The sequence below is a fragment of the Phoenix dactylifera genome, chromosome 16 (genome assembly GCF_051530095.1).
Source record: "Phoenix dactylifera cultivar Ajwa chromosome 16, Ajwa_hap1_PhDact_Kaust_v1.1, whole genome shotgun sequence".
NCBI lineage: Eukaryota > Viridiplantae > Streptophyta > Magnoliopsida > Arecales > Arecaceae > Phoenix > Phoenix dactylifera.
In genome coordinates, this window is record NC_143205.1 from 13,135,804 (window position 1) to 13,157,427 (window position 21,624).

The 21,624-nt window shown below is 37.2% G+C and overlaps 1 protein-coding gene across 4 annotated transcripts in view; it reads left to right on the top strand.

The window, feature by feature from the left end:
• LOC103721166 (polycomb group protein EMF2B-like) overlaps window positions 1-21,105 on the top strand; it is a 40,670-nt gene extending 19,565 nt beyond the window's left edge. For all 4 annotated transcript variants that reach the window (XM_039114799.3, XM_088713064.2, XM_088713065.2 and 1 more), the window contains 15 exons: window positions 4,827-4,966; window positions 6,992-7,045; window positions 7,124-7,242; window positions 8,813-8,877; window positions 9,633-9,685; window positions 9,768-9,821; window positions 9,899-9,958; window positions 13,927-13,958; window positions 14,065-14,264; window positions 14,350-14,641; window positions 14,810-14,858; window positions 18,973-19,056; window positions 19,368-19,447; window positions 20,020-20,109; window positions 20,586-21,105. In XM_039114799.3, the coding sequence (XP_038970727.3) occupies window positions 4,827-4,966; window positions 6,992-7,045; window positions 7,124-7,242; window positions 8,813-8,877; window positions 9,633-9,685; window positions 9,768-9,821; window positions 9,899-9,958; window positions 13,927-13,958; window positions 14,065-14,264; window positions 14,350-14,641; window positions 14,810-14,858; window positions 18,973-19,056; window positions 19,368-19,447; window positions 20,020-20,109; window positions 20,586-20,709 (1,496 nt within the window). In that variant the 3' untranslated portion in view covers window positions 20,710-21,105. The remainder of the gene's footprint in view (window positions 1-4,826; window positions 4,967-6,991; window positions 7,046-7,123; window positions 7,243-8,812; window positions 8,878-9,632; window positions 9,686-9,767; window positions 9,822-9,898; window positions 9,959-13,926; window positions 13,959-14,064; window positions 14,265-14,349; window positions 14,642-14,809; window positions 14,859-18,972; window positions 19,057-19,367; window positions 19,448-20,019; window positions 20,110-20,585) is intronic.
• Window positions 21,106-21,624: the final 519 nt, after the last annotated feature.

Genomic DNA, 21,624 nt, shown 5'->3' on the forward strand with positions numbered 1-21,624 from the left:
TATATATATATATATAGTTTTAAATTGCCATGTTAGCTATTCACTCCCCATATACTGTTATATTTGAATCTGTTTACCTAATTACAAAGTCGTGATGAGGGCTTCATGTAATATACTTGAGAAAGGGAATGATAAAGGTGATAAAAAGAAAAGGACTTAATGAAGAAGGGATGTGATGTAATTAGGTATAAATTGTAGCTATTTTAATTTTAGCTTTATTTTCAGCTAATTTGATTTTTATTGAGTCCTAACAATCTTATGCCCAAGTCTTTTAGGAGAATATTAAGAAATTCTATTTTCCAAGGATTTCAATACTTAATTTTAGGGCTAACTTTATAGTGAGTTTTGGGGACATTTTGAATAGGAGTATCATCTAAATTATACAGGTCCTACTTTGGCCTAGGTTGGATTTGTAATGTCTGGTTGTGACTTGGAAAGATTTTTGATGGCCTTTTATTTGGGACCTTATGAAGTTATAAACATTTTTAGGAAGGTTTACTGTTGTCATTTTTTGCTAGGAAAGTATAGGGAAAATTTATAAGTGTCCTGGTCAGTTGAAGAGTCATATTCAGTAGAATCATTGGTATCTTTAGCTTAAAAGGAAAAGAAACAGTATATATTAAGTTTTGGTGATGAAGGTTGAGTTGAGCAGATTGATGTCCTTTTCCTCTTTGGTTATTTTAAGTTTTTAACTTTTTTATCTCCTCATCTCTATCTAGATTTCTCTTTAATTTCTTTCATTCTCTCTTATACTCTCTTCTCTTTGCTCTCACCCTTCAACTAGTCTATTTTTCCATTTTTATTGTCATAGAGTAAAAATCAGACCAAATCAGCTCTGAAAGTTATCTTTATTATTCCAACCAAATTCCATACTAGAATCTCCAACCGAGCTGCATCAAGCCATTAGCCTGTTACAGTTACCTGTGATTTTCATTTAATGTTTGCAATTGCTTGTACTTTTAATTCCGAAGGACTTGTCTGTATCAAACATACTAATTTCTAAAACCTTGCTATTTACTGATTATATCTTTAAGTTAAATAAAATGAATGCCATGGGGCATCAATAGGGCTGGATTTAGGCTTGTCAATAGATTGGATTTGATCCTAGCCTGAACTGGTTAAGCAAGGCTATGGTCAAAATCAAATATCTGAATGTAACTCGATCAGATTATTGACCTATCAATTAGTTTGGGCTCAGTTTTTGGTTAGATCGATTAGATTATGACTCAACTTGATCGTATTTACTATATAGTAAATAAAAATAATTATATAATAAATATACTATACATTAAGTCCATTGTAACCAAATTATGGTTTATAGAGAAGAATACCCGTGAGTTAAAAGCCTGTTGATATGATTGGCAGAGACAGAATTTCTTTTGATTTTGATTAATGATCGCCCATGAATTTCATGTCCATTTGTAGCATCTAAGGATTCTTTGCATTTTGCAATAATCTCCATGCCCTTTTCAAGGACCCTCGAGGACCTAGACTTGTAATGCTTTCATGGAAAGGCTTCTTCAGTTTCTATTTTTAACTTTGAATATGTAGTTAGAAACCCTTGATTCAATTAGATAGAACTGGGAACACTATGCCACCATTATAGAGTTGTTATCCATGCCAGCTTTAGCTATTGTATCCTATTTAGATGTTAATCTTTACAACCTTTCTTTTCTCACCAGGTCACTTGGTAGTCTTTCCATATAAGCTTGCCTCATCTTGCCGGATAGAATCCACCTAGATCTTCAGCATGATCTAAAGTCTCTCTCTCTCTCTCGTGCATGGGATTCTATTTCTGTCAATATCCAAGATCCCCAATATCTCTCTCTCATTTTTGCTTACAAGATAGTGACTTATATAGATAACTGCCATGGAGTGCACTTGGTGGATTGGGAGTCAGTTTGCCAACCCATTAGGGCAGGAGGACTGGGCATCCAGTCTTTGCTGATTAGAAGGAAGACATTGATTGCTCGGCATGTAGCTAGAGTCATCTTAAAGCCGCAGTGCCTTTGGAGTCGGACCATGGTCGCCTGGTACGATTCTGTTGAGAGTAGCGTGCTTCTAGATGGGGGGCGGAGGGCCTCACCGATATGGCGCGGGATTTGCAGATATGTGCCCATGGTTATGTCGCGAGGCAGGTGGCTGATAGGTGATGGCCAACGAGTAGATGTGGTGGAGGATGCATGGGTGGATGAGATCCCGCTGAGGCAATGGCCGACCTTAGTCAGTGTTGAGGTGGGGCGGGGACTCCGTGTGTGTGACCTGCTCCTTCCCGGTGGAGGGGGGTGGGACACCTGCCGGATCGGACAGCTGTTCGGTGAGCCACTTGTAGAGAGGATTCGGGCGATCCCCATTCCGGAGCACCCCTGCGAGTTTGGAGCACGTCTTGTGGATCTATAGTCAGGGTGGCTGATGTTCGTGATGTTGTCCAGGGCGGCGAGCAGCGAGTGGTGGACCTCGATTGGATTTGGCGGTTTGGGTTGCACCCTAGGGTGGCCTTATTCCTTTGGAAGGTCGCTTGGGGTAGACTTCCGACGAGGCTTCAACTGTTTGAGAGGGGCATGGACATTCACCCCCAGTGCCCTATGTCTGACAGATGAGTCGCTTGATCATGCTATTTTCTAGTGCCACCAGGCTAGGAGATCTGGAGGTGAGCAGGGTTTTCTATGGAGTTCTGGTGCCATGCAACATCCTTTCTGGAGACTCTGAGATGTTCAGCGGGTGCCTCACAGTCTAGACCGGAGGCGGTACGGGTGACCTATACTGCCTACTTAATATGGCTCGCGAGGAACGCATGGACGTTCGGAGAGTCTTACCCCCTTCCGAGGGTGGTGGTGGAGAGGGCGAGGCTGCTAGCTATGGAGGCCTCCCAGGCGGACCACTCGGATAGACCTTTGATAGCTCGGGATATTTGGGGCTCTACCTTTACTCGTAGAGCGTCTCGTACGGTGTTTTTCACCTGAAAGCCCCCACCCCTGAGCTTCCTCAAGGTTAATTTCGACGGTTGCGTCCTGCAGGCGGCGCGAGGGGAGGTGCGAGCTTTGTGATCAGAGGCCCAGACTCCAGGGTAATTGTTGCTGGGGTTGTCAGTTGTTTGATACTTTGGTGCCCGCGGCGGAGTTGAGAGCAGGGCCTCTTCCTTTGGTCGTCTCCTTGAGATAGTTTGCTCTCGAGACAAAGTCAATCAAAGGTGGCTGAGGGATATCTTTGTTGGCCTTCTAGAGGGAGCGGCTTGGTCTGGTCTGTGCTATGTGCGGCATGCCTTGCAGGCGAGGATGGTCCTTTTGGAGGGCGACTCTGTGACGATCATTAGGTGGATTCTGCGGACCTCTAGGAGGATCGGTGATTACCATCCGTTACTGAGAGATATCCGGGCCATGGTTCGGGACGAGCTGGTCATTCAGGCGAAGTATGTTTATCGGGAGGCCAACGGGGCGGCCGAATGGGTGGCTTCTTTTGTTGCTGACCATTCGGGAGGACACCTATGGGTGGGTGAGGCGGAGATGCCTAGTACTCTCCGGGATGTTTTGTATTTTGACGCTCTTGAGTTTTGGCTGTCTTCGTACATGTTTGGTATGATACTACCGTTTTTAGCAAAAAAAAAAAAAAAAGATAGCTACCTTGAGATTAGTGATCTCAAGGTATCAGAGAGTGAAAAAGACACGAGATGGAGGAGAGATTCTTTGAGGTGAGGTGGGTGTTATTGTGTTTGTCCTGGGGAGGGGCTGGGTAGGATCTTCGACAAGTTATAGAGTTAGTTTAAGGGAGTAGGCGGATTCTGTGCAAGAAAAGAGAGAAATTTTTAGATCTCATAGAACACGCAGCTTTTATCCTGTGAGATGAGGCCGGATCATATGGAAAGGCTACTAGGTTACCAGGAGAGAGAAAGAAAGGCTATGAAAGTTAACACCTAATGTGATCCGGGCTGGGTAGGATCTTTGACAAGTTATAGAGTTTGTTTAAGGTAGCAGGTGGATTCTGTGCAAGAAAAGAGAGATTTTTAGATCTCATAGAACATGCGGCTTTTATCCTGTGAGATGAGGCCGGATCATATGGAAAGGCTATTGGGTTACCAGGAGAGAGAAAGAATGGCTATGAAAGTTAACATCTAATGTGATCCGATAGGAAAAATTACGGACAGTTTAGAAAACAAATTTATAACAGTTGCAGTTCCAAATCACTTCAAAGAAATCCCCAAGTAACATTAGTTTTTAACTTGGAAAGAATGGCAAGTTTGCTCTGTTATCACATTTAGTTTGTAGATCAAGGTACCGACAAATATTGCTTCATATAGGAAATATATCATGGATATCAAAGTGATTTATAGAAGTTAATCTGAAGCAATGGGTTGGTGGGGAAGGTATAGTGGCATGCACCCTAGTCCCAAGCATATTACTTGTGAATATGATATATGTTTTAGGATATGGTATGATGTTCACTATAGATTGACACTTGGGTCCTTGCCTCTGATATTAGTGTGCATCATTTTGCTTGTGAATGCATTAAATAAAGATGATAAGACAAGTATGATATTGTAGGATAGGTATGGTAGCTTACTCTTGATTTGTGCTTTGCTGATGTTTTCTTTCTATTGCCCCTTCTTTAGCTTCTCTTTTCCTTTTTGTTTTGTACTCACTTTAAAGTTTCATGCTTGGAACACTTTGTTTCCGAACACGAGTTATTTTTGGGCTGCAAAATTGTTACGTTTCTTCTCATACACAAAAAACATGTCTTTGTTCATTTTTTCTTGATTGTTAATTCAAAATGGCATTCCTAGTAGACACATCCAGATTCCTATAATGTTTCACCCCTTTTTCTTCTGCTAGCTGAACTTGCAGGAAATTGCCTTTGGGGCAAAATACCGATTGATTCATTTTGTTCATCATCGGAAAATTGTGCGGCCTTGAGTGTGGGGCATCAAACTGAGATGCTTTCAACTGTTAATTTGCACCCTGGCGTTTCGGAGGTATGGTATGTCTTACTACTGAGACGATATTTCATATTGATCTCACTTTTTAGTTCTACTGTTAGTCCTTTATGGATTCTGCTAATGGGACAAGTTCATGGGACATTTGACAAGCCATCACTTTTTGTTCATCAACATGACATCAGCTGGATTTCCAAGAATAATGTCTTGTATAACTCAACCTATTGTCATACTGATGAAAATGGTATGCCGCATCAGCTGTCCCATGGAATCTGTCCCATGTAGTCCCCCAAATATTTTCCATAATTACTTCTAATAAGGTCATGGAGTTGATAATGCTTAAATAATTCATTCCCATGAATCCATGATGTTAATTATGCAGAATACCTACTCCAGGAAGTGCATTCTCACTATATGCTTATGCAGATAAACTGAGTAGGATTCAAGGCTCATATATTTATGAACCTTATAGAAGTTTATGCTCATAATAAAATTATATCAAATTAATGTGCAGAAAATGATGGGTGTATATATATTTATTTTCTTTCTCTATTTATGTGATGTCTGAAATTTGCACATACAAGCTAGAAAGCTGCATATGGTATAAAACATAAAATAAAAAAAAGGGTTCCTATGACCAGGTAATAAAGTAGAACTTATTTCAGTATCGTGGATTCCACCTAAATTATGTTTTGATTAGACATTTATTGATGTAAATTAGAGTCTGTTTTAAATTGTTAAAACTGTTGTTACATTTAATATACTTTATACTGTGATGAGGATACATGCTGCAGCAGTTAAATGATCTTCTATGCAACATCATTTACTTGTTTCTTCAGGTCTTTTACAGCACTTTGCATTTCTGTAAAGGGAATTGGATTAGCCAAAGCCTTTTTTTTTCTGTGAGTTAATATCCAGATTGTCTCATTTATTATCTGCCTTCAAGCAGTAAAAAACTTGACTGTTCATGCCAAGGTCTTAAATACCAATTCAACTGGCTCTACTGTAGCATACCACAAAGTGCCAGTATTGATGTGCCGCATGGTATGGAGCCATAGTGACATATGGTGCACACCTCAGTACCTCCTACACTGATAGGCATACAGTGCATCAGTATGGTCATATACTGTACCAATCTGTACCTTAGTGGTAAGGTATTGGTGCTGTTACTTCAAAGTTCAAACCCTAGTTCATCTAGTTTTTACGATGAAATGCTAACATATGCTTATTGAGAACTTGATTTTTGTTGTGTCAGATGAATACTAGCATACACACTGAATTTGCTTTCAAATCTTTAATTAATACTAATTTATTGGTATCTAGCTCTTTTATCTTTTCCTTCGAGTAAATTTCTATGTTAGACCAGCAATACTAATCGACGTTGGCTTTTCATGACATGGTCCCAGATTTTTTTGCCACTTTTACTCTGCTGTATTCTTTGTTCCCAATTTGAGTAGTATGTTAAAATTTTTCTGGTGTAACTTGTTATATTTGAACAGAGCCTTGTCATTTCTACTATGAGCTAGGTTACATGATAACATGATATGCATGCCTTCTTATGCTTGGTAGTGAGGGACTATACCTTAACTTGTTAAACAATATTGCCCAGGCCAATCAAGGATGTAATGCTTGAATTACAGTCAGTCCAGTCAATTGGCATGTATACCTGGATATTCCCTCCACACCCCAGCTTGACAAAATTCATGATTTGTAACCTCTTTTACATGAGCAGATATTCCAAATTGGCCAAGCCACCATTCTGTGACAAGGCTAGGTTTTACAAATCATGTAACACCACTTCGTGCCTTTTCCTTAAATTTATAGCTCTGTCATGTCAAACCAGCGTCACCTGGTTATGTATATTCTGACAACACTCAACCACACTTTTGCTGTAACTCCTAAAAATCACAGCCTTGACCTACATCAGATTATGTTCCATTGTCAACGAGTATGCCGAATAATATATGATTGTCTTCTGCATTAGTTTGTCTGCCTGCATAGATCCTTCATACTCTGTTTGTTCTACATGCTAGTTCCATGTTTTGAGATTTTTATTTTTTGCAGCCTTCTTTTTTGGAGAACTGCTTGACTCTACATTCTCGACGCATGGATTCTATGGTGAGTTCATGCTGCTTACCATACATTTTTCAACATTTATTGATCCTCCAATGATCGGTATTTTTTTTTTATTGGAAGTGCTCATATCAAGTGCAAGTGAGTGTACGTGCTCAAGAGATTGGAGCAAAAGAAAAGTCTCCTTATAATTCTTACTCATATGATGATGTTCCAACATCATCACTGACACATATTAAACGGTATCTACATTTATTTATTATGTTGGTGTAAAATTTTCAGCATTTGTCATTTTCTACTATTCAATGAATTGTAAATGTTTAGTATTTTTTTTTGTTCTGCTTAACTATTGATTTTGTTGTCTCATTCAATTTTTGAATTTTGATATGATGTTCAATTTGTTCATCATTCGTGATGTGTTCTTTTCTAGTAGAGAAAACATAAACACCATTTGGATAATTCAAATGAAGTTCCAAATTATAATTGAATTTTAAGCTTCTGCTTTATGGTTGTTAGTTGCATTAGATAGTTGAAGAAAACAAGTAAATTGGCATTTTTCACAAAACAAGATCTAGAAGGTTGCTTTACATATAGAAGAGTAAGATTATCTCATGAATTTCTAGTGTCTGGTTTGTGGGCATCAAGGTTGGCGGAACCATCTCGAACCGGGCGATTCTGGCCATTTTGAGCCATTCCGGCAGCTGACCGGCATGGTTCTGACAACAGAAACGAAATCCGTTACTAGGGGGAGAAGGAGAAGGAGAAGGAAAGATAAAAACAGAGAGCGAGCGAGGGAGGGAGGAAGAGAGAGAGGAAGGAAGAGAGAGGGAGGTGTAGGCCGGCCGGCGGAGGCCAGCAAGCCGTGGGGAGGATGGGTCCCGTGTTTCGTTCGAAACAGGGGTCCAGCCTGTTTTTTATTTTGCGATTTTTAAGTGAAGGTTGATTTTGATAATCATGGGACATGGGTGATTCCTTGACAAACTACATAACACCAGTTTTTAGCTAGTGGAAACATTGTGATTGCTCTTTTTTTTAAATTTATTTGCAATGGAATAAAGCGGAGCCCTGGAGATGAAGATACTCATCTGAAGAATTCAAAGTTTATCAGAGCAATATTTAATAATCCTGTCGGTGGGAAGGTAGTGAAAGAAAAAAAAAACTTGAGCTACCGATTGAATACACTGGCGGTAATGTTACATTTTAATATTACAGGTAGTGGTGTTTAAGTTGTTCATACATGAACGTAAAATATAAAAGGTCAAGGCTTGTGCTCAAAGTCCTCTTGATATTAGTTATTGGGTGTTTAGAGTCTGTTACACATCATGTAGGACTTAGGAATTTATCTGTAAATACTTTTATATTTGCTGCAGTTATAAACTAAACATGAGGTGAAGTAATACCCATATTTGTAAATTCAAGGTTTATTTTGGTTTCTATGCACAATGAAATTGAAAAAGAATTTAGTCATTTACTAACACTCCGAGTTTCCAACTTGGCTCAATTGATCTTATGTATAATTTGAAAAAATGAAGGTTATTTCTGGCATCCTTTATTTTTTTTTGAAATAAAAAAAAATGTGACATTTTCATGCGTTACTTTTATATTGAGCGGAATTCATGCAATTATGTTGCCCGGACATAAGTGTGATGGATGCTTACATAATTAATGACAAGAGATCTTAAATACAAATCCTTCTTTGTTTGTCAAACATTGGGTTCATTCATTATTTATTATTTGTTGCTTTCAATCTACTATATTTATATTATTTATTAATATCATATTCCCACTAATGGTTCTGTTTTTGCTGTCTAGATTGAGAAGTGGTAACGTTGTATTTAACTATGGATACTATAACAATAGACTGCAGAAGACTGAAGGTGGTTCTCTCTCTCTCTTCCCCTTCCTCTCTCTCTCTGTGCTTCACCCGTATGTGATAGATATAGTTGCTTTTATTTGGGACTTAATGCTAAGTGGAAAATTTGCGATGGAATTTTCCAACCTTGAGCTGAAGGGTTGATCCATGAAAGATGAAAACTTTTGATATCGGTATTAAAGTACAAAAACATTCATTTTTGGTTTATCTAAAATAATCTCTTGGAAAAAATTCAAAAAAGGCAGAACTGATTCTTATTCAATATAATATATTGTATTAAATATATTCGTTTTAAGAAAATTTTTTGATAAAAATTGTGTAATGCAAAATTATGCATAAATTCACCACAATCTAGGGACATCATGTGGACTTGATGCACAAATATTTATCTCTATAGCTTTACATTGAGACAGGTGCAGCTGATTCTTTTGAGATGGAACACCTCTAAGGATGTGCCACCTCTTACACAATAACTTAAAAATATTTGACATACAAGATTAATCAAGCACACAAGTAGCCATTTTATTTAAAAATGTTAGTTAATTTTTGTGATCTTATGGTGATAATTAGCTAAGATTTAGTTATTTGGCATGGAACCAGACTAACAATACAAGTTTGATAAGTGTTGCTATTTCACTTGAGATGGAGCACCTTTGGACATGTTTTGACTCTCCTAGAAATGATGAACAACAATCATTAAAAATATGCAGTATTTTTTCTCTATCTAAAGTTTTCACCAATCTGTTTTCTTACAAACAGTTACTGAGGACTTCTCCTGTCCATTTTGCTTGGTCAAATGTGCAAGCTTTAAGGTAAGTCTTGTGTTCTTATATGCAAACTTCCCTTGTGTTTTTTATATTAGTTCTCTGATATTCTAAATTTCATGCTTTATAGGGTTTAAAATGTCACTTGACTGCCTCTCATGACCTATTCCATTTTGAGTTTGAGGTCGGTAAACTTCTAAGATCTTCACTCTTACATATTCAATCACTGTTAAATTGAAAATGAACCTGACTTGTGCACAGGAAAGTGAGGAGTATCAAGCTGTGAATGTTTCTGTGAGGACTGATATTCAGATATTTGAGGTTAGTATTCTGTCATTACTGAAATATAATATATCAATAGTATTATCTTGCAGATTGTAGAGTGATATACTGGTGTCAGATGCTCTATGAAAAATTGGCATGTTCATAGACGTTTTGCATTTTGCTGGAACACCAGTGAGTTATTTTGTTATTGCTGTTTCTAGGATGTAATGGATCCATGCTTTGTTGGAAATTTTCATATTTGTTGAGCCCACTTTACATGACTGTTTTTAATATTTGATGCATGATAGCAAAAAGAAAGCTCTTCCAAGATATAAACAAGAGAAAGAATAACTGTGATTATTATGCGATGTTGAGATCATACATCGATTAGATAGATTGGTAAAAGCATCTTATCTCTCTTTAATGAACAAAACTTGAACCCTCATGTTGTTACTTGAAGAAGATAGCTTTAGGAAAAAGGAGCTCTGTTGAGAAGAACTTTTTCCATGCAATCGTCAACGATAAAGAACTTCCGTTGAAACTCTAAGGGGGTTGGAGCATATAGGATATGCTATGAATTGAGTTTGTATTACTATAGCTTTTGTATAGATGGGGTCATGCTTATAATCTCTTGATGTGTCAAATGTATATATTGTGCTACTCCGTAAACGAATGCTTTTGCTTGCTCTTTTTAAAGAACATATTTAAATTTCAAATTTTTCCTTTTGTTAATGGAAGAATGGACATTTCCATGGTTTCAACATCTTGAGGAATGAATACTTTATGAACAAGAACCAAATGCAATAACAATGCACTGCCACTGGTTGAACCTGGATCTCCTCTGGATGAGGGCAATTTCTGAAGGTTAAATGAAAAATGTTAAAATAAACCCAAAAGTAGTGGATGGTTATGCCCATAAACGAAATCCTACCAAATCGCAAGCCACCATGCAGTGCAACATGTTTAAATAATGATGGGATGACAGCACGAACCCAATTGTTAGGCTATTACTGAACATATCTGCAATTAGAGAAGCAACTTTGTTACACGGGTCACCAAGGAGCCAACAAAAATCTAGAGGATCACCATTAAATTAGTGCAGCAAGGACAAAGGGCAAAAAACAAAGTAAATAAACTTGTTTCTCTCATTTATCATAATTTAGGGCTAAATGTCAGTTATAGAAGGTTGGTAGGGTAAAACTACATACTTATTAAGTTGCTGAAGGTGCTGTGATAGCTCTAAAGTGCACAATGTCGAAAATTCCTTTTGGAAGTTACTATTTACTGCAAAAGCTGATGAACACAATGGACAGTAATCTGGAGCTCTATTGGGCATTCTAGCTATAAAACATTGCTTTGCCTGATTTCCTGATCAACAGCCTGTTGAATTTGTTAATCACAACAGACTATTAGTTGTCAGGTCTCAAAACTCGTGGTTTTGATGTTCTTTGTGAAACCACTGGTTAGAATATTGAGCACAAAGAGGATTATGCATTGCTTGATGCTAACTTAAAAAATTTGTGATGCATAAAAGCACTTAGAAGCAAGAAACTTCCACTCATGGGCGGCTCAAATACATTCCGGGGCCTAAGGCGAATCCAATGAACGAGGCCTCTTTTTTAATAATAATTTTTTTAATAAATATAAAATACTTAAAAAATATATATAAAAATAGATAGCTATCAAGTACATTATTTCAACAAAGATACATGAATCTAACAAAGATAGACAAGAAACCTTTTCAATTTAATATAATTCTTGAATGGAAGCACATAAAAGTAATTACTCTAAATGAAGGGCCATGAAACTGATTAAATAACTGAGATAATGCTTGGCAATACTGTTTACCATGAAAAGGTCATCCCATGGCACTTCATGGTCAAGGTAAAGAAAAGAATTTGTCCATAAAGGAACCTCTCTATAAGAGAAAGTAGGGTCATTATGGGAAATTCACCCCATCCCACCATCTCCCTTTCAAGTGAGTACCCAAGCGGCAACTGCAACATCACAGCACAGCAGCCATTCAACCCCCTCCCTCCTTTTCTCTCTCTACCACCCGAGAGGGGAGAAGAAACCGAGAGGAGAAAACTAAAAGAATCTCCACCCTCCAAGAAGTCCATCTCCAATCCCCCTATCTTTCTTCCGGATGGCCCAGCTGGATTAGGAGTAATGTGAGGGAAGGAAAACCAAGACCCAAACCAAAAAAGAGAAGGGATGAAAGATAAGAGTGGCTTCAGGCGTCTATCAAGCCAACCAAATCCCTCCTCTCTCTCTCTCTCTCTCCCCACCCAAAACAAAACTACTGTCCCCAACTTCCCAAATTGCCCCTCTGCAGGCCAGGAAACTCTCCACCTCCTTTCCATCAAGGGGGAAGACTCGTAGCTAGCTCCAGATCCCATTTTATATGGGCCCTTTGCTTCCTTTTGGTCAGCCTCCCGGGGGCCTTCCATTGGCCCGAGGCCTTAGGCGACCGCCTCGGTCGCCTAGGGCTCGGGCCGGCCCTGCTTCCACTTAAGGTGGTGCTTCTGCTTCAAAATCTCTGGAAACTCATCCAACACCTACTTCCTGACCGTTTCTTGTCCCTTTTTTTCTTTTTTTAAAGAGTTCGACTTTCCCATTCCTGCAGCCAATTCCACTTCCAGACCTGCATCTGCACTGGCTTCTGGTAACTAAGCTCTAGCAAGATCAATATGAACAAGAGTTGAAAGGATAAATTATTTGTTTATATCTTATACATGGGGAAAAATCCCAATATATATATGTCCTAAAATGATGGTGCATTTGCTGCAGTTTATATAGACCACTATTACGAAGCCAATGAATGCATACTGCATAAGTTGACTATGTCTATTCTTCTTTCTGTGTGGTTGTTTCCAATTTTATTAAGATTGGCTATATAATTGTGTTTGGCGGAAAACCTTGCTTTGATATTAAAATGGATGTCAAACAACTAAAGTTTGGGGAAGAAACAATTTCCAACATATTGACTTAAAAAGGAGAAAGTTAAATGCCTATTTCTTATAACTTCTTTTTTTTTTTGAAAAAAAAAATTAAGAACAAAACAGATAGCCAAGGTTGTCTCAGTTAAAACATGAATGAAGAGTCTGACCATTTGCTTGAAATTGGGTATTGACAAAGTCCCAACCAAGAACATGATTAGCCTTAGACTAAAGCTAATGACATGTCACCATCAAAACAGGAAACCTTTTAAGATCATTTTTCTTATGACAATATACTTGATGTATATCATGCATAAAATTTTGCTTCTACAATACAAACTTTTTGCAAAGGATAATCAAAGCAAGTCAAAGTACCAACTCAAATAAGAAGAAATTTGGCTATCAAACATTAAGGATTAAACAAATGTAGCTATTGTCTCTTACTCTTTTGTCCCGTAAGACTGTTCTATGCTGATAACTTGGTAAAGTATGGACTCATCGGGTTGCTTCAGTCTCTCAGAAATGCTTGTTGTTGAACTCCCTCGTAGGACTGCTGGAAAATGTCAAAGCGTACCAAAAAATCTCAACTTGTGGTTCTTGAAGCTCAAGGCTTTTATTGAACTCAATCCAAAACCTAATACAATTTTCTAAATAAAATTCTATACATGTTACTGAGAAAAAAAATCAAGATAATATTTTCTATGAAAGTGAATTTTGGATTTTTAAGTTTTATTAACTTGCTTGAATTTGATAACATGTAGCATAAACTATGTTCTCATCCATTTTCATCAGCCATCTGACCTGGTAGAGGAGGTAATGAAATTTGTAATCTGAATTGACAATTATTGTTCGAAGAGTTTTGATTAGCAACCACTGAATTTGAATAGTTGAATATTCTTTAGAGAGCTGTGATCAGTAGGCATCAACTCTTGAGCATTGAACAATTTTTAGATATTAATCGATGCATTAATTAGATAGATACTGAAAGGATGTGCAGTTGTCCTTAAGTTTCAGAGAGCTATGTGGTTAAAAGGCCTTGCAATTTCCATTTTTTTTATTTATCTAACATGATAACTTACTCTGCAGGTTGATCCAAAGTTGGATTCATTTTTCTACTGGTAATATTTCTGTACATTTTTTAAGTATTTAAACTGTCTAGCGATCTCTCTGTGCAAGGATAATTCAATGAACTTTTTTTAACTGAAATCTGAATCATTTTGGCAGCTCAAAATTTAGGAGGCATAGAAGAGCAAAAAATATTTTTCAGGCTGTAAGTCATGTATGTTCACATGTTTTGGAGTCAGACTCACCTGAAGCAGCACAAGAAGGTTTTCATGACAATTATCCATGGGAGAATGGCACGCATTCCTCTTGCAGGCCCATTTCATATCCAACAGATGCTTCATTTATGAATAAACATAATGGTACGTAATTCATTTAGCACGGAAAAATGAAATTGCATTTATTCTGTCCTAACTTACAAAGACTGATTAATCATTTATGAATCAGATAATGGCTTTTATAAAGAGGAAAAGCTTCAAAAGTCATTGTTCAATGAGACTCAGTTGCTGTCTGCAAAGCATAAGGCAGAAAGCTTTGGTTTAGAGAATCGTCATGCAGCAGATTGCATAGAACCTGTCTCATCTAGCCCTGATACCACAGTTGTTTGTGCTACTACAGCTCAAGCTTCTACCGGTAATGATTGTGCTCAGCCTGTATCTGAAAGCAGTCTAACACCTGTGAATGCACTGCAATACCTGAAGACTCAGAAGCCGTGTGTTAAACGAGCTAATTGCAGAAAGTGAGTTTCTAATTCTCAAATTTTGTGCATAGATTAAAAATTGTTCTAAGTATTTGCTAGCTAATATTTGCATGCTTTTAGTTTGATACTTCAATTCTCAACCGCAGCAGTAGCTGTAACGGGATAATTTTTTCCATTTTTATTTTACTGCTTCTGTTTTCTTTACAGCTGTTCACTGCTACAAAAGCGCCAGTTCTTTCACTCTCATGGATATCAGGTGACCCATAGGTCTCTTCTTTTAATTGCTTAATTTTCTAGACATGGAGAATTCTTTATTTACCTAGTCAGCAGGGCCTTTATGTTTCCTAACTTAAACTAATATTTTACCTCTTATCTTCAGATATTGGTCTCTTGCATCAGTATGAGAACTTAATAACATGCAATATTTTTGAGTATGCTGTTAAAGAAATTTAATAGGACTCGGATCTACTATTTAACTGAGTAAAGATGGGTAAATCAGCTCTTGCCAGCTACTTTTAGCAAAACTTTTAACATAGCATGCTCAAAAAATTAGTGGAATATTTTGTCCTCATCTATCCTTTAATGGGGAATAATGCAGGTAATACAGAAAATGGATGCCTCTTTTGCGAGCATTACAAGTCAAAAAAATTCATGCAGAGAGGATAGCTTGAGTCTGAATTGTTTCACACTACTAAATTTAAACTGTGACTTACATTGTGATTATTGATAGCAAGGTGCAAAGACCTGGTCTTGGTGCCAGCATCGCTTGTGGCTTAGGTTAGTACGGTAGCTAGATTGGTAGATGCTGTGCACCTTGGTACGATAATGGGAAACTTTTTTCTTTTTCTAATTTCTTCAATTTATGCTTGTTTAGGGTTTCTTTAGGTCATATATTAGGTTTAGATGAGGCTTTAGGGTTCATCATTGTGTTTATGATGCAGATATTGGTTGAATGTTAGCTTCTTTCTCCCCTCCCTTTCTTTTTACCTTTTTTTCCTCCTTGTTCAAATGACAAAAACAAAAGGAAAAAGGACCAGGTGCCATTTTGATCTCATCCCAGTGGCATTGGGCAAGGCTATTGGCGCTGGTCATGTCTTGCTTGCTATCAGTTGGTACCAACTGGGATGCTCCTCTTCTAAGCACATCAAGGTCAGGTGCATTCTAAGACCAGACAGTCACTTTTTGCATTGGCCAGTACAATCCTTGATTCATAGCAATCAGGTTTGCTGCTCTTTTTTCATGAGCTCCAGAAGTCATGCTAAGGGTCAAATGGTGGTGGTTTCTCTAGCACATCAATGTAGCCCTTTGACAAGATATAGCATAATTATGGAAAATTTTCATTCAATATATAATGGTTTTAATAAATAAAAGAAGTACCCAAATTCCCTTTTCCTTTTACAAAGTAGACTATTGGAGGATAACTACAGATATTTCCTCTTCTGAACAAGAATATAAAGTAAACACTTTAGTATTTTGTATGGCCTTGATAGAGCAAATCACCAAAATATGGTTGGAAATTGAAATCTTATAATTTACAGCACTGGAGTCTCATTGCCCATCACAAGAGAAATTTTTTAAGGTGTAGCAATCTTTATGTATATTATTTATGCAAAAGTACTACTTCTATTGGATATCTTAATGACTGAAATACTTAGGAAAATTGTTGAAACGAACAAAAGCACTACTTAGGTACTCCTCAACTCTTAGAAAATGCCATGTTACGAGGTAGGCTTTCTAATGACCAGAGTAGTCATTCTTTTCTAAGAGCAAGTTATATGGGGAAAGAGAAGCAAACGGAGAAAAGTGTAATAAAGGAATAGGAAGTAGGAGAGGGAAAACAGGAAAAAGAAAAAAGGAAATGAAGGTAGTAAGAGAAGGGGGTTGAAGAAACATTAGCAAAAAGAACTAGAAAAGAAAAATAAAATGCTTTCATTTTGATTAGGATAAATAGTGAAGTAGAAAGAAGATGAGAAAGAAGACAAAAAAAGGAAGTTGAAAGAAAGGGATATAAAATACTACAACCAAGGGGGAAAAAGAAGAGGAGGGAAGGTTACGAGTGAGTGGCGGAGGAAGAATAGGAAGGGGAAAATGTAAAATAGATTTGAAAATGGGATTTAAAAGAGGGGAAGATGTGAAAATGAAAGGAATGTGGAGAGAATAAAGGAAGAAAACAAGAGTATAAAGAGTGGGAAGAAGAGAGAAAAGAGTAAGAGAAATAAACAGAGAGAAGATGTGAGGAACAAGGGAAGAGCTTCTTGATGAGCAAATTAGGAAGCAACTGACAAAAAGGGTTTTCAATGATCTATGATGAGTGGGAACCGTTCATTCCCTCATAAATAAGTACAAAGCACATGGGCTCATTTATGTGCCAATGCATAGAGGCCTGGAGTTATCGTAACTTGATGAGTTTTACATATTACTACTTTTAACTTGTTAAGGTGAATAATAAGAATCATAAATAAATTTATTGTTTGATTTGTTGATAATATGAGTTAAAATGTTCCAATAGCTATAATTTTGTGAACTAAGTTGTTCCATGGGGTGTATATGGTGCTTGAAATAGCTAGGTGGATCTAGCATCCGGTGACTAGGCAGTCATCGACTTGGTGATCGGACCTGCTTAAGAACTTGGAAGGCTGCGAGTTAAATGAAACATAGATGCTTAACTCAGATCGACATTTTTGTCCATGGAAATAGTCAATATGTTTGTTAGCTTGGTAGCTGGTATTTTGACCCTATATCTGAGTCTCGACAGACATCCAAATCATGACAGGATCAGCCAAGCTCAGGTGGATTTCTGGTTGCTTGCTTTTCCCTGCTAACACTATTCAAGTCACATGAAACTTTGACTTCCTAGCCTTAGAACATGATGTCTCAATTAGGTCATGAGTTTCCAACCTTGGCGCAATCCATGTGAACATATACATGTGAACCTGCTTATGATTTGCATGTCAAAAAGCATTCTTAAGACTTTCTAGTTTCTATACAAATTGTATATGGGCTATATATATATATATATATATATGACTACTACTCTTTGAAACTTGAGATAAATCATGCTCAAACAATTTGCAATGATAAAGGTGGACGTGGACCAATCATTAGGTAGTAATAAATCCATCAATTTGTAGATCATAGGAAAGGCATTCTAGAAATTAATTTTCCAAGGTTAATTAGAATGATGCTTGAAATGCATAACCTCAACAACATTAAGAAGAACCAAAGTAACCAAGCCATGGAGGTATGTTTTGAGGCTTAGTTGCCAGAATCGTGAGCAGGCGATGGTGTGATTGTGGGGAAGCAAATATTTTAGAAACACTTTTAATAGAGAAATGCTTAGAAAGTGGGTGTGGGTTCAAGTTTCCAATAGATTGTGAAGCAGATGAATCACCCTAGGTAGAAGATTCCAGGTACTAAGAGTCAAGGTATCAAGGAAAAGCCATAGATAAGTTGAGATGGTGATCAGAAAGACCTATTGTAGCATTATCAATAACTGGGTTGCAGTACATGGAAAACAAGTATGACCTGATAGAAGTTGCAGGTGCCATGCTAAATGTTTTGGTATCTTTGAGTGGCACTGTGAGCTTGTGCTCCTTAAAAAAGTAGCAAAAAGGACCTACAGGAACATCATTGATAATCATTGATGCAACTTGTGGAACCAAACATGACCTAGTGGAAGTGCTAGTGGTCATCCAATTCCTTTAGTACCTCTGAGTGGGACTACAAACATTTCTATGAGATGGTATCACCGGGATTACCATAGGCTGGCAAGGTTAGCATGGACTAGTCATGGTTAGATGAAAGGTAGTTTCAGAAACAAAAGAACTAGCTAATGAAGAGTGGCAACTAGATTGCTAGGTGATAGATGACATTGGAGTGTGAAGGCTGCGAGTTTGTGGTGGGTGTCTAGGAGGTGGTGTCGGAGGGAGAAGTGAATGTTTCTGCAACAATCACTATGTGGGCTTTCCAAGTTCAATGCACTTCACCAACATAAGAATGCTATAATTTGCATCATTGCAGTTTTTTTCTGTGTGTTTATGCCTTTTCAATTGATTTACTATATGCTGCTAAGTGACTTGCATCACTTCCTGTCAAGCTTATACTAGTCAGTATATGTGATTTCTGATCTGAACTTATATGGTTATTCATTTTATGTTTGAAACATTTCTCTCCCCTTATATGGTCAAATTCCTAGCTGAGATATAATGAATTCAAGCTTTATTTCCTAAGTTTATTGAGATTATTTTTTTTCTTCTTTAACTCTTTCCGACATTCTATTCTAATATTTCTATTTATGAAAAATACTTCAATTTTAATTTCTTAGTTGTGCATAAATTAGTTAGAGATTGATATGTTTCTTGTGTTTAAAGCCAATGGCATGGGAAGAAGTACTATCAGATCAGGACAGTGACGATGAAATGGATAATGACATTGCTGATATTGAAGACAGAATGGTAAGATATGGTGATTACATAGTATTCCTCTTCACTTTTCATATATTAGAAATTTATTACATACAAAATAGAAGAGATATATTATTCTGTGTTTCTGGAAATTTTTATCTGCTTGTTTTATTGCCTGAGTCATCATCTTTAGAGCCTTCTGTTTTGAGCTTGGTTTAAAACTCTTATTATCAAATTAAAATCTGGTTGCATGGGACACTGGATCTTTGCGGTTATGAAATTTAGCAAGCTATTCTTTTAATATTTCTTGCAACATCATACGAAAATGTTATATTTATCATGATGCCCACCATATTATGCAGATGCTTGATGAGTTTGTTAAGACGACAAAAGATGAGAAGCAAATTATGCACCTCTGGAATTCATTTGTGAGAAGACAAAGGTCGTGCTCTATCTGCTTCAAATTCCATTAATTTTCTTTTGCTGTTAATCCTGTTTTGGTAAATTAAGGGTATAAGGATTAATATGAAACCAAATTTCCTTTTCGTTAATTTTTTAATTTACATTCTCTTGTTTGCTTAAAAAGTACCGCAAATTAATAAAAAAACTGCACTCCCTTTTGTTGTTGAACGGTCTAGCAAATTTTGAAGTACTGTCTTAGGCTCCGTGAGATGTGAATATCGGCAGCAGATGTTATTTCAAATGCAAAAAGTCTGAATGGCATAAAGTTCAATTTTGGTTAATGTCATATATAAGTGAAGAACATTAAGTAATGTTACCCTGTTTACAAGTAACTTGAAAGAAAATATCATATAGAGGAATTGCATTTTGTTTAGATATGCTCTCTCTCTCTCTCTCTCTCTCTCTCTCTCTGTGTATGTGTGTGTGTCTTATAATTTTGCTTCCTTTCTTTTCCCTTTTTTTGTGTGTGTGGGTTGGGGGTATACATGTTCAGCGTGATGAGGGTGATGTTCACCAACTTTAGTTCTGATGAGTACAACTGCTTCTTTGCAGGGTGGTAGCAGATGGTCACATTCCATGGGCATGTGAGGCATTCTCCCGGCTTCATGGGCAGGACCTTGTGCGAGATCCCGGTTTGCTATGGTAGGGTTCTATTCTGTGATGTTTTGCTTGCAATTATACATGCATATGCTTGCATATTGCTCCCTCATTCTTTTTTCACCTTTCCCTCTCCCCGTGCAAAGAGATTTTTTGCTTCTGGAAAACTTCTTTACATGTTGACATTCATAAGCATGCCTCCTCAGATGAATATTCTCATACTTTAAATTGTATTAACATCTCTTCTGCTGGTCTTCATCTGGATGGAATTTTTGGCCAAGTTGCATCTGTGCATTATAAATTGCAACATTGGACCAGCTATTTCATGAAGGTTCTATTAAAAGGACTGCTACTTCTCCTACTATATTTTAGTTATATTCTTTGTTCGCACAATAAATATTTCCACATAGCCTTTATCAACATGTAGTTATTCTCTCTTTTATTCCTAAGTAAACTGATTTATCAAATTGATACAATTTTAGCTAACAACCTATATTGGCAATCTTTTGTGGCATGAGCAGGTGTTGGAGGTTATTAATGATTAAACTTTGGAATCATGCTCTCTTGGATGCACAAACCATGAACAATTGCAATTTAATTCTTGAAGGATTTCAGAATAAGAACCCGGATCCTAAGCAAAGCTGAGGAACTGTATGATTTGCTAATTAGGGTGGTCATTTCTGCAACTGAAGCCACCTTATTTGCTATTTCCATGCCCCTTTCATTTCTTTGGAATATTGTCTTTTTACCAAATTATAAATGTAAGCTATTGGGTTCTCTTTTTTTTTTTGGTACATTTAGAGGGGGAGAGACTCCAAAACTAAATTCTGAAAAGATACACCCTACTTCTTCAGCAGACACCAGCCTAGACAACTTCCAAAGAAGACATCCAGTCTCAAGAAACTCCATAGCCCGAGAAAAGGATGAGATGGAATTTTCTTTTGCATGGGATGTACTGCAATTTATCATGTCTTCTTACATGAATGTTGATGACTTTGGAAAACTAATTTTGAAGCAAGATAGTCATTCATTTTATATCAAGTGATTTAATTTCTATGTCTACCTTTTTTTTCTAGTCTTATTTCTTCTATGTGAAAGCCACCAGTCATGCTGCCGAGCCCAGGACTGCTTGTCCCCAGCCGGCTGGATTCCAAGTTAATCAAATGATTGCTAATTTGAGGGATTTCACCAAAAGACCTTGAGAACAAGATGGGGTTTGCCTGCTTCATCTGAGTGGATTGAGGATGACTATTTCCTAACCACTTATCGTCCTTTGCTAAACATTTTCAAAATTGCAGTCATAGCTACTTAATCCATCTAGCTTAAATTACATTTATTTTTCCATCTTTCCCACACTGCCAAATTTATAACGATATGGCAGAAAGGTTTGCAACATTATAATTTAATGTTGGGCAGAAAGTAGGTTAAAAGAATAGGTTCAGTATAACATAAATGAGTGTCCTGAGGTTGCAGAGAAGAACACGCAATAAATTAGAAAGCATTGAGTGAGATTTGAGTATATTAGCGCTGGAAGCCCTAATAAAAGCGATGGTAGATGGT